The 13447-nt window shown below is 53.1% G+C and overlaps 1 protein-coding gene across 1 annotated transcript in view; it reads right to left on the reverse strand.

The window, feature by feature from the left end:
- Positions 1–13328, reverse strand: part of LOC122385734 (inositol-trisphosphate 3-kinase homolog) — a 91443-nt gene extending 78115 nt beyond the window's left edge. Inside the window, exons 1-2 of the mRNA XM_043374193.1 lie at positions 13100–13328; positions 12337–12715 (exon numbers count right to left, since the gene is read on the reverse strand). Of these exons, the coding sequence (XP_043230128.1) occupies positions 12337–12465 (129 nt within the window). The 5' untranslated portion in view covers positions 12466–12715; positions 13100–13328. The remainder of the gene's footprint in view (positions 1–12336; positions 12716–13099) is intronic.
- Between the last annotated feature and the right edge of the window lie 119 nt (positions 13329–13447).

Consider the following 13447-nt stretch of genomic DNA (forward strand, 5'->3'; position numbering starts at 1 on the left):
AGCAGAGGGGCGGTGCCCCAGTAAAAGGAGAGGCGTGCCCCGTTCCGAGCAGCAGAGGGTCGCCTCGCCCCAGAAAAAAAAACAGGAGCCCCATAAAAAGAAAAGGGGTGCCTCTGGCAGAAGAGAGACGTTCCCCGCAGTGGAAGGGCGTCCCCACAAGAGTGGCGTCTCCAGCAAAAGAGAAGTGCCCCCTGCAAGAGAGGGGCACCCCACCAAAAGTTGGGCAGAAGTGGGGCGCCTCCAGCAGAATTTGGGGTCGCCCAACAGGAGAGGGCCGCCCTATTCACAGTAGAAAAAAAGACTTCTCAGCAGCAAAGGGGCGCCCTAACAGAAAAGGTGCACTTGTAGTAGAAGTGGGACGCATCAGGAAGAAGAGGGACACTTCTAGCAGAAGATGGGCGTCCCAGATAAGTGGGCCGCCTACAGCAAATTGGTCGTTCTTAGAAGGAAGAAATGAGGCGACTTAAGCAAAGTGGGTCTCTCCATAATGGATTAGGCGATCCAAGCAGAGGTTGGGCGCCCCCGGGAAGTGAGGCATATGTAGCGGGGTTTCGCGGCGTTGCGGGGCTAACCGGGCAGTGTCTTTCGATAGTGAGATGAGCTCCGTCGGCGCGCTCCATAGAAGCCCTTCACTGTCCATCCCCTCGCGAACCCGTTCCGACTCTGACTCTATCTTTCCGGGGCGATCAATCATCGGAAACACATAGGCCAGGGTTAGGGAATGGGAGATAATGATAAATGATAATCAATTACCCTCGATCATATCAGTATAGAAAATCAACTCTATTTAACCCAAGGTCCCACTCTCAAACAACAGCGCCCTTCCTAGCTTGAGGGTCATCTCCCACCAGATATATGTATCAATCATTCGTCCATTTATCCATCCCCTTACAACCCTGCCATTCGTCCACTTATACCTCGTAATTTACCAGAGCTGACCATCTCCGGTCCCTCCCCTTTTTCCTAACTTCCCCCGGTGGTGCTAGGGCGCGCGCAAAGTCGTTATCGAGTCATTGGCCTTAAATGTCATTTAACCGTTATCCCTTCATAACCACAATGTTCCGTACATCAGACAAACGCTTCATAATGCTCACGCTACACAATTAGAGATACGACCCACCACATATTTCGGCACTCGACCCTCGCGTTACGTGACTTATTGCGGTCCATCCCATCACCATGTCGAACTACCTACACAAAAAAAAAAACATAAATGTCCTTCGGCCAGCGGTTCCGAGACTACGGCTCGCAGGACACTGGGTAGTCCGGTTTCCGCGGGGGACTTATTTGAAATTTGAGACCGGGGCTGGGTAACTAAGGTCCGTCCGGGCTGCCTGCGTCGTCTCCGTATAGCCGCGGTTTTCGGGCCAGCCCCCGGCGACCGAAAGGGATTAGTCGTTCGTCGGCTTTACACGAATCCATGACTACCAGTTATGCCAAATTGCCTATAAGAAAACGAAAACTAAGCGTACCACGGCCCGCGGTGGGCTTACCTAAACTTTGAAACCGGGCTGGGTAACTAGGTCCGTCCGGGCTGCCTGCATCGTCTCCGTATAGCCACGGCTTTTGAAACAGCACCGGCGACCGAACGGGTTAGCCTCCGTTGGCTTCACACAAATCCACGACTACCAGCGTTATAGGTGCCCGAAGCCCTATCTATCCGTTGCTGGTAGTTAAGCTGTCGTCACAGACCTATCCGAAATGACCTCTGCACGGCCGGAGTAAATCGACTGACAGCGGGGTGGCCAGTACCGACTTACCGCGATCACCCGACTCGCATGCTTTGGTATTTAATGTTCACCCCCGTCCTGCAGCATCACACGTTTCTTCGCGGGACATTACTTAACCGGCGGCATACGTCTCCTCGCTGGGACGCCTGGGGTCCTAACCATCTCCGAAACTACCTACGTCGCTTATCGAATGTCATCCTGCGCTGATCACTCAATGGACCGATAGCGGACCTAACCTATCTTTTAAAACCGGGCGGGGTCACTAGGTCCCTCCGGGCTGCCTGCATCGTCTCCGTATAGCCACGGCTTTATGGGGCCCGCGCCGGCAACCGAACGGATTAGCCTTCGTCGGCTATGCACTCATCCTCAATAATCGATCCTCAACTCGCTCTCATCCTTTCTCTTCACTTCGCGACTTATTGCACGTATCCAGGGCTTACTCAAGCGAGGCCTACTATTTAAGTGGGGTCTATCCGAGCTGAGCTTCATTCAGGAAATCCGATTCCTCTACGTGTACAGTCTTCTTCCAATTCACTCGCTTCTCATCTCCCTCCTAACCCGTGGCCGCGTCGGTGGACTTTCCACGCACAGGGGCGTGACGTGCATCATCTATCTCCCCGGTTCCGTCCCTTGCAGTGTCCCCAGTGTCCATGTGGGGTAAAGTTACAAATATTTCGTGTGCGGCAAGGTCTATATGTGCTCCTTATATTCGGACCGCTGGATAGGGTAGAGCGCCAGGAAATCCGCTGGCGAGGGCACTTGGGAGTCAACCGGAGAAGCTCCAGTATCGGTTGGGCTAGGGAGGTCCCGTATGTGTTGTGTATAATCGCTATCATTTGGACCGTGGGATAATTTGGGGAGGATGGAGTGCCAGGAAATCCACTGGCAAGGGCACTTAGGAGTCAACCGGAGAAGCTCCAGTATCGGTTAGGCTAGGGAGGTCCTGTGTGTATTGTGTGTAATCGCTATTGTTTGGACCGTGGGATAATTTGGGGAGGATGGAGTGCCAGGAAATCCACTGGCAAGGGCACTTAGGAGTCAACCGGAGAAGCTCCAGTATCGGTTAGGCTAGGGAGGTCCTGTGTGTATTGTGTGTAATCGCTATTGTTTGGACCGTGGGATAATTTGGGGAGGATGGAGTGCCAGGAAATCCACTGGCAAGGGCACTTAGGAGTCAACCGGAGAAGCTCCAGTATCGGCTAGGCTAGGGAGGTCCTGTGTGTGTTGTGTATAATCGCTCTTGTTGGACCGTGGGATAATTTGGGGAGGATGGAGTGCCAGGAAATCCACTGGCAAGGGCACTTAGGAGTCAACCGGAGAAGCTCCAGTATCGGTTAGGCTAGGGAGGTCCTGTGTGTATTGAGTGTAATCGCTATTGTTTGGACCGTGGGATAATTTGGGGAGGATGGAGTGCCAGGAAATCCACTGGCAAGGGCACTTAGGAGTCAACCGGAGAAGCTCCAGTATCGGTTAGGCTAGGGAGGTCCTGTGTGTATTGTGTGTAATCGCTATTGTTTGGACCGTGGGATAATTTGGGGAGGATGGAGTGCCAGGAAATCCACTGGCAAGGGCACTTAGGAGTCAACCGGAGAAGCTCCAGTATCGGTTTGGCTAGGGAGGTCCTGTGGGTGTTGTGTGTAATCGCTATTGTTGGACCGTGGGATGATTTGGGGAGGATGGAGTGCCAGGAAATCCACTGGCAAGGGCACTTAGGGAGTCAACCGGAGAAGCTCCAGTATCGGTTAGGCTAGGGAGGTCCTGCATGTGTTGTGTATAATCGCTTTGTGCATTGTGTAAAATCAACAGATAAAGAGAACTGATCGTTGTAAATTACTCTGACGAGCCAGACACCTTGAAAACGGCCGCTTTCCCGACTGTGTGGCTGGCATATGGCCTGTTATGTTCTATCCTCCGGTCCCTGCCCTTCATCACTTGTCACACTCGTATTACGATATTTACAAGTCCCATTTATTTACATTCTCCCTGACACAACGCTTTTCATTCCTTTACATGCCAAATTTTACGAAACGTTCTGGGACCAGGCCGTCCAGCAATTGGAACTCACACGCCGCGCGGTGCGGCACAAAGTCGCGTCGCCCGCCCGTCCCTTTCCCGACTCCCCACGGTGCATAATCCCCTCCGTCCGCCTTAATCACCACGGGGCGCCGGACGAGGGTTCACGTCGGCACGCGTCTCGCACCACGCGCACAGTTACATAATTGACCGAGATCGAATTGTGAACTTAAGCTACCTAGACTGAAAGTCCCAAGAATAAATCGAACTACCTAAACTGAATGGCCTAAAATATTGCGGACGACACAAAAAAAGGGGAATATAATGTGGCTTACATAGCAGTAACGAGGGGGGGGGGGTTACTTGAAGGATTTAGGGACTAGGTGCGCACCCGTGTTCACCGCGTGACCTTACTTGAGATGGAGTCGCTGACATGATGGTCGTGACCGTCCAGCCCCCGGCCAGGCGGCCGGAGCCGCCGCCGGCGCCGTGATGCCAGCCGCTGGTCTCTCGTGGGCTGTCCACGGTGTCAGATGTGAGCCGAGAGCGAAGAGCGGCGTGGGATCCGTCGTCCGAGAGAGAGCCAGAGGCGCGGAATGCGTCGTCCGAGAGAGTTTTTCAGTTCCGTTTCATCAACTTATACTTCTGATGACGTCATACTTCAGAGGGCCGGGCAGCATCACCTTGTCCAATCTCCGTCCTCCATTCCCAGAAGCTGCACTCGGCTCCGCCCTCGAAAGTTCGTGATTTGCTGACAAAGTTCGGTTCCCCTCCGGCCATGGCAGTCGCACCCTTTCACGCAGCGATCGGGTGGAATTCGCCGCCGGCGCTCACGGCGCCTGAGGCGCCAGGTGGCGGGCCTGGCCCTCTGCTCCCCTTGTTTTGAAGTCAGGTCCGGCCAGATGTCCTATATTTTGTCGTTGGCGACCGAGTTCCATTTCATCCTGTTTTCGTACAATCCGGGTCGGTCCCCGCTCCCCTTTCTTGTTTTGGTTCAAATCAGGGCCGGTCTGCACTCCCCTTTCCTTGTTCTCTGGCGGGGTGCCGAGCGTGGGACAGAGTCTTGTTTTCCAAAGGCTAAACTGATTAATGGCTCGAGGCTGGCAGAATGGCGCGTTTCGGTATGCTATTTGTTGGCTTCAGATCCGGGTTCTCATGAAGTGGGGTGGTCATCTATAGAGGACCCCTGTTTGTCAGAGCCGACTGCGCCGTCTGTGTGGACGCCAGCTGGGACGGAGAGAGGGTATCACAGCCGATTTAGCCGGCTGACGGTGTCTGTGCGGTACTCGCAGATGGCCGCGTTTCAGCTTGTGGCACAGCTTGCAGTTCAGCATGAAAGATGAAAAAATGTAACGCATCTGCGTTACACATACCAGCATAAGCGAGACGCTTCCAGAAAAAGGAGGGGGCATCACCGGGAGAAGAAGGACTGCACCAGTAAATGGAGGCCACCTTTTTGCTAATATCTTTTGCTAGGGTAGCGGTGCCCATCTACGACTTTTAACCCGTGCCGTGCTGGTGGTCTGAGTTTTCCGTATCCTGCTGGGGAGGGGGGGGGGGCACACTCCCTCGTCTAACTCGGCTCCTGGGCCGCGTAGTGACACGCGATAAGCGGCATTCGAAAGATCGCCAAAAAACAGGACGAAAACAAAACGGTCATTTTTTTAGGTCAGGTCGAATGTTAGGTCACCAGAGGTCATCAAAGGTAAAATGTTGCCTGTTTCAAAAAATTTTCCGTTTTCGAAGCAGCGGCACATAACTCGGAAACCAATAGAGCTATAGCGCCGCAGCAAAGCGCATTCGATAGCCCTTTTAAAGGTGTTTCTGCAAGCTGCGCTCAGATTTGACCTCAGGTCAACGGTTTAGCCTTCAGAGGGCAAAATACTATAAAAATAGCCTTTTTACGAACAATGTTTTCCTGCAATAACTTTTGACTCAAGAGAGTCTCGACATTATGTTTGCCAGCATTGCGTTTCTGTCGTCGAGACACGTCGAACAAACTAAAGGTTGACCTTATGAAAAGTAATTTTGAGAATTTGACCTCAGGTCAAGGTCATGACCTGACCGGGAAAGGTCATGCTGCATAGCAGTCGATGCGTATCGTCGAGCTGAACACAGCTGAGGTGTTTTTATCTCTCTAGCTTGAATCTATCAAAAGTTATTTTTAAAAAAAAAAACTGCTGCGGACATTTCATGACATGGGATGACCTCTGGGATATAATGAGTGGTCACACTAGGTGCAATGTTCTTATTCAGTGTGTTAATTTTATATGTATCTTAATGCTTGGCTTGATATTGTCTAGAATGGCGCTCGTCCAAAAGAGATGCCTTTCAGTTTTCTCCCAAAGACTGAATTATACCTACCTGCCTAATGGAGACGTCGCACAACTGACCTGACCTTAAGATATCGAAATTCCGAGATATACGTTTCATGAATAGTGTTGCTTTCATCAATCGCTGAAAGGTTCAAAGCAATCATTCATTCGGTATAGCAATGGTAAGCATTTGAACTTTTTCTTAGGCTAGGTCACTTGGCATAACCTGGTGACCTGACCTTCCATCACCCGCGTCAGACATTTTTACAACATGTGCAAAAAAGATGTATGATAAGGTATGCTGAAAATGGCGGCGCTGCGCGCAGCCGTTTTTCAGATATTTGCGAAAACCTGAGGGGGAGCGCGATAACGCCCCCTAGCACGGTGCGGGCTTTTAGCTCTCGATTTTGACGGTTTGGCGCCCCCTTTGACCTTTGTATGGAGCGCCCCCGGATTGCCAGGTCGCCCCTATTTCGACTTGCCGCCCCCCCTCCCGAAAATTCCTGGATCCGCCCCTGGCAGAAACATCCCTTACTTGACAGTTCCGACTTCTAATATCCGGAACAACTTTGGTACCGCCCCGGCAATGAGGTACGTAAATGTAATTTCCCAGCTCATAGGCGTAGGAACAGGGGGGGCCAGGTGGGCAAGTGCCCACCCACTTTTCGAGGTGGGGGGGCCAACCATGTGTTTTGGCCCACCCACTTTTTACTCGAGGCCCCTCGTCTCGATTTGAGAGGACGTCGTCACCTTCCAGAATAAACAAACTCGGTAAAAATAAGTTCAACGAATCCCCACGCACGGACTCCAAGGGGCCGTGATGGATCCAAGGAGGCCCTCTGTTCATACTTGTCAGTCGAAGCCCCCGAGACTGATGGCCTGAGAGGCCCTAGTGGATCTGAGGAGGCCCCAATATCCACACTGGTCTGGGGAGGCCCCTGACACTGGCGGTCTGGGAGGCCCCTCTATCCACACTAGTCAGAGGTCTGAGACTGGTGGTCCGGGAGGCCCCTCCATCCACACTAGTCAGAATAGGCCCCTGACACTGGCGGTCTAGCCGAGGCCCCCTACCCTCACTAGTCAGAGGAGGCCCCTCTATCCTCAATAGTCAGAAGAGGCCCCTGAGACTGATGGTCTAGGAGGCCTATCCATCTACACTGTAGTCAGAGGAGGCCCCTGAGACTGATGACTTGAGAGGCCCTTATAATCACACCAGGCAGAAGAGGCCCATGAGACTGATGGACTGAGAGGCCCTTCTATTCATACTGGCCACAGGAGACCCCCAAAAAGTTCGGTCTGGGAGGTCCCTCAATCCGGCACCAGTCAGAAGAGTCCCCTGAGACTGATGGCCTGGGAAGCCCTTATATTCACACTAGGCAGAGGAGGCCCCTGAGACTGATGGTATGAGAGGCCCTCATATTCACACCAGTCAGAAGAGGCCCCCGAGGCTGATGGCTGTAAGGCCCTTCTGCTCATATAACTGGCCACTGGAGGCCCCTGAAACCGGTGGTCTGGGAGGGCCCTCTATCCACACTAGTCAGAAGAGGCCCCTGAGACCGATGGTCTGAGAGGCTCTTATATTCATACCGGCCACAAGAGGCCCCTGAGACTGATAGTCAGAGAGGTCCATTCCTAATGAATCTGAGGGGGCCCTCTATCCACATTTACACTTTTCTAGGGAGGCCCCTGATGGTCTGAGAGGCCCTTTTTATTTATACTGTCCACAGGAGCCCCCTGAGGTTAATGGTCTGAGAGGCTCTTCTATTTATACTAACCAGAGGAGGCCCCTAGGATTGATGGTCTAACAGGCCCTTCTATTTATGCTAGCCAGAGGAGGCCCATGAAACTGATGGTCTGAGAGGCCCTTCTATTCAAACTAGGCAGATGAGGCCCCTGAGAATGAAGAGCCATGCGGCGGCAACTGGCCGTGGCCATATTTCGGCTCGATAGGGCCCCTCAGAGCTCATGAGAGCATCTCAAGGGCTCCTAAGTAGACACGCTTATCCCCATAAGGGTGCCACGCCGGCTTCTGAAGGCTCCATGTAGGCATCTAAGGGCCCTTTCCGGCCTCTAACGGCTCCACCCGCCTGTGATGGCTCCACACCAGTGTTTATGAGCGCCACACAGCGGCGCCTTTGAGGGTCATAGTAGTGTCTCTTAGGGCCCTATATCGGTGGCTCTGGGGGCCCCACACCGGCGCCTCTGTGGGCCACCACACCTGTGCATCTCAAGGCTCTATAGGTACATCTGAAGGACCCACACCGACACCTCTGAGGGCCCCACACCAGTATCTCGGAGCTCTGAAGGCCTCACACCGGTGACTCTGAGGACTCACCGGCTCCTGAGAGCACCATGTTGATGTCTAACGGCTCCACAAGGCCACTGAAGGCACCACACAAGCTCTCACTGAGCTCTAATGTCCATGTACCGGCCTCTGAGGGATTTAAGCCAGCGCATTCATAGCTCCACACCAGCAATTGTAAGGGCCTCACACTGAAGTATCTGAGGGTTCCACACCGGTGTCTCTAAGGGCCACATACCGGCATCTCTGAGGGCCCCATACCGGCGTCTCCGAGGGTCCACATCTGGCGGGCACCCATCAGCGACTGAAGGTCCCACACTGTCGACTCCGAGAGCCCCATCTGCGTCTGGGAGCACCATACCGTCTCTAAGAACCACAGCGGCTCCTCCGTACGAAAGATGGGCGTCTGCCGCCAAAGGGGAGCGGTTCTGAGACAGTAGGGCACCTACGTGCAATAGAGGGGCGCCTATGAAGCCCATAGGGGCGCCTCAATGCGAAAGAGGGGCGCCTCTGAGGCCTACATATATGGGCGTCCACATGCAAAAGAGGTCTGCAATGCAATTGATCAATGCCATGGGGGTGCATTCATAAGAAACAGGGGCGCCGGCATGGCAAAGAGAGGCGCCTTCAAGTGTCCATAAAAGAGAGACGCCAATGATAAGCGCACATTGTATGCGACAACGGGGCGACTGTGGGACATATAGGGATGTCTCTGATGACTATACATAGGGCGCTTGCCGCTTATATGCCAAATAGGGCGCCTATGAAGCTAATGGTGGCACCTGGGAAACGAAGAAGACATTTGTGTAAGGGTTTTCAGGGGTCATGCGCCGCTTGCGGCAAATAGATTCTAAAAAAAATCGGAGGGGGGGGGGAATAAGCTTTAAAAATGATGCGGACTTTCCGCACTGTTCGCTTAAGCGGTTACGCCCCTGGGTACATCTGCCCGATCTCAGAAGCTAGATTTGGAGGTCATACTTGAAAGCAGCCAGCAGGACGAGACAAAAGTTGGAGGCCCCTGAAAATAGGAGGCCCCTGGAAAAGGAGGCCCCTTGACAGGGTGGCCCACCCACTTTTCATGACGTTCCTACGCCCGTGTCCCAGCTAGTTAAGACTGCAGATCTTGTCTCCAACACTTTGCTAGGCGGAAGTAATTTGTCGAGTGTTCCGTACCAAACGAAGATGCACATATGCCATTCGCGCCGAGAAAGGACCCGACCAGAGCATGACAGTCCTTTGTCGCACTCTCCCCTCCGCTGTTCATGATTGATGCGGGTCAAGCATCATTATGCACTGCAGCAGAGATGACAGGGGGATCTGCTCATATGGAGACCACTAGCGTCACCCATCCAGGACGTGGCCTGGCTGCAGCAATAGATCAACAAGCCCATGGCGCCGGACTATTGACCACACAGCGGTCAATGCCAATGGCCGTCATAGAGCGCGGTGTAAAGGGAGGGGAGTCGGGGAGGACCCGCATCCACGGTCAGCCACTCTGTGCAAGTAAAGAGGCGAAGAATTACTGGCGGAAAACATTTTACGGCATCGGTCTTCTACGTTAATCAACGAGTAGGACCAATTTTTGACCGGCGGGGCGGCTAAAATATCAATTCAAATTGATGGGGTACTGGAGGAAGATCCTTTAACTATATGTTTTCCCGCTGTCCTCTACAGATCGCCCTTATACCACTAGCCAGGGCACTAAAGCCACTAGCATAGCATCGAACTCTCCCAAGCACCCACATAATCATCATGCGCCTCCTATAAAACATCCACGCAATCCTATCTACCTTTGAACCGGGCGATCGATACGATCCCACGCGCTGGGCGGGTCGCACTCACACGTTCCGATTTGACACCGTCCAATGCTCGGTACTCTGCAATCTGCATTGCACGGCGGCGTGCCTCCGTGCCTGTGCACGCACGGGCCGGGCATGACCGTACCGCTGGCCTCCATAGAGCCCCTAGTGAGTCTACAGTCTACATACGGTTGGAGTGTGGTTAGACCCGCAGCTCCTACGGAAAGTGCGCCGCAGAGATAGACGTGGGCCTCCTTGCTGACGTCTTCTCCGGCAGCTTTCTGACAACACGATAGATTGTGTGCAGATAGTTAGACGGGTGCCAGATAACAACATTGCAAGCACAATCACTTGGATTGCACAAACGAAACGTCAACAATTTATCGGCCAACGGAAGGTGCAAGTGGCACGGTGGTGCGAAGAAAATCGCAGTAGAGGTCCGCTAGCGAACGATATGCGACCTCTGCTGGCCCGAACGACCAACGATGTCTGCCACTCAGTCTATGCGTCTATCTCTTAGTCTCGTCTAAAGTCATCATTCCCGAGGTCACCGTTGCGTCTTCCTTCATTGTACCCCCGTGTATCGCTCTCATCGTATATAACCCCTTCAATTCTTCGGTCACTCTGGGTCGGTCAGTTTCTTCTGAGCCACTCCCACTTCATTTCAATAGGTGGAGAATTGTGCTGGACTGGGGGTGCTCGAGCTCTCCCAATTCGACGCCGGCTTGGCTTTGGAGCCGCAACAGACGGTAGAGGTCAAGGTCACTGCTAGGGCGGCGGTGGATTTGCTGCGCTCAAGCACCCCCCAGTTCGACACAATTCTCCCCTTTTGCCCATTTCTTCAGACTGAATATCTCCCATTTGCGCCTTTGGTCGTCTCCGTCGCTCTATGTCGCTCATCGTCCCCTTTGTCGCTCAGCTGCGTCTCCCAAACCTCACCATCTCTCTTCTGCGTCTCTTGGGCCCTATGGCACACCCCCGGTGTAAACCCACCACCCATCCAGCGGTAACGCTAATGTATTCCGGCCATCATCCTCTACCCCCAGCAGTGTGCTGCTCCAAGGACAGATGCCGAATCTGGCCACTGCAAATTCAAAACAAAGCCAGCAACGCTATGCCATACAAGACAAGCTAACCACGGGCCAATCACCCCAGTCTGCGACTCTGCATAGAGGTTTAACACATGCATAGCGCGCGGTGCCAGGCTCGTGCGAATGGCAGCTGTACGGCGGGGAGCGGCGGGTCAGCCGGGTTTGTTTGCTGCCACTTGTGCCTTATCAGGCGAGCGTGGGCACCATTGAGACTGATGCTCAGTGCTCACCCACAGACGAGAGTCGGCCAGAGACGGCGAACGGTGGCAGATGGAATGTCGGATAACGAACAGAGCTACTCGACCGGCGGGGAATTCGACATTGGCGGAGATACTGGGCGAATTACGTAATGCTAACGTAAGGAGCCACTACAATACATTGGTACTAGCACATTGTTTGTTTGCTAGATGCAAATTACAGGATACCGTATTGACTGTTAAACATATACCTAGCTGACACGATCCTTTTCTGCAAGGCTCACAAAAGAAATAGCAAAGCAGCTTTGTACTTTGTGAACGTCCACTGTAACCGTCTTATCTGATCGGCTACAGAAGCTACTGCATTTAAATACCCATTGTTTCCTGATAGATGTAGTTTGCAGTCATGTAGATAAACTATGCCGCATGCTCGATCAATTTGAACAAAAATGCAAAGTGCGTTTGAACGGGATATAATGCGTACGTTCGCCGTTGAGACAATCCCAAATTGAGTGTATGGAGAACTTGCGAAATATATCAGCGCCATGGCCGATGGTGGCTTACTTAATGCTAAGCCGTGCTCCTCTTCTCGCGCAACACATATCAAATGACCAGCCAGAGGATCCACCAGAGCCATAATATCCTCGGGAGTCGGGACGGCCGCCGTTCCGTAACTGATCTGACATTGGCGGGTCGCTCAGGACACGCGCCGCGCACCGCCGGATGGCCTGGGCCGCTCCAAAACACCCTCACCGGCACCCCTCCATCACAGTCGGCCCCCGCGGCGACCCATTCATTCCTTACGCAACCGGGGCCGGGTCAGCGGGGACGTCAACACGGCGTGACACGGACGGGGTCGGCAGGTCACCGAGCCGCCCGCTGAACTGACCTGTATCAACGTCTGCTGCAGCTTCTGAAAGGCCGACGAGTAGGACGCCGGCGGGAACTGGCCTTTACCGCCGGGCTTCTTGTGACTGGCGGCTGGCGCCGGTGTGGGAGCCTTCTCAGCAGCCGACATGACTTGCCAGCAGGAGTTTTGGATGATCGTACGGCGAGCCGAGTTCAGACCACATTCACTGTCAGATCCAGCCACGCGGTCCTCGACTCACGGCACGCGCCGACACACTGCACCTGCCACGTCCTCGTTCCACCCACGACCATTCCCAGTAAATGCACGGGAGCCACTGGGCCGCCGTCACTCCGACGATACGGCGCCGCCCGCCCATCGAACCGAGGCCAGCGCAGCGACCGGCCGACGCGCCCGACATCTGCCGGCAAAAGAATGTACTGAAGGTTACTAGAATACGGGAACAGGTGGCACGACATTCCACAGTTCTCTATATACCGTGTGAGGAACGAGAATCATGGAGCGGGAACTGAGTTCGTCGACTGAAAGGACATGGGTTTGTCCTGTGCCAGAGTCCTTTGACACATACTGGTCACCAAGTCCTTAGCCTTTTGTTCGCAAAAAAATGCCCTTTGGCAATAGGCATTTCCGGCCTGAGATCGGAGAAAAATCAGGCAGCGTCGCGCATCTACTTGACTCCAACTCTGGTCTCTGACCAAATAATTATCACCCTCAGGCCTCAACCATTCTCTCCCAAGGATCTACCTCAATCATTCTCATCATCCTGAACACCTTTTGACCTTACCGGCACAAGTCAAAGTCCGGAGACGTCCCAACTCCCAAATCCCATCCCATGGCGGACAATCACCCATTTTATCATCGTTCATTACGATTCTTAGCACTTCCTGAGCACTTCAGAAGTTCAAAATGACGAATGATGAGCACCAAGTGATGGAATAACATGAAATAATCGAAATAATTTCCCAACTTCAAAATTCAAAACCACCGCATCTCATTCAACTTTCAGAAACGTCGCGAGGAATGACCTTGAAATTGATATAGTGGAAGTTGAAAGCTTTTTAAGTCATTTTATATTTCAATTTTGATGTTGAGTTAATATAAAACAGGAAATAAGGTGCAAAATAATTCTAGT

The sequence above is a fragment of the Amphibalanus amphitrite genome, unplaced genomic scaffold, assembly GCF_019059575.1.
Source record: "Amphibalanus amphitrite isolate SeventyFive unplaced genomic scaffold, NRLGWU_Aamphi_draft 000229F_arrow, whole genome shotgun sequence".
Lineage (NCBI taxonomy): Eukaryota > Metazoa > Arthropoda > Thecostraca > Balanomorpha > Balanidae > Amphibalanus > Amphibalanus amphitrite.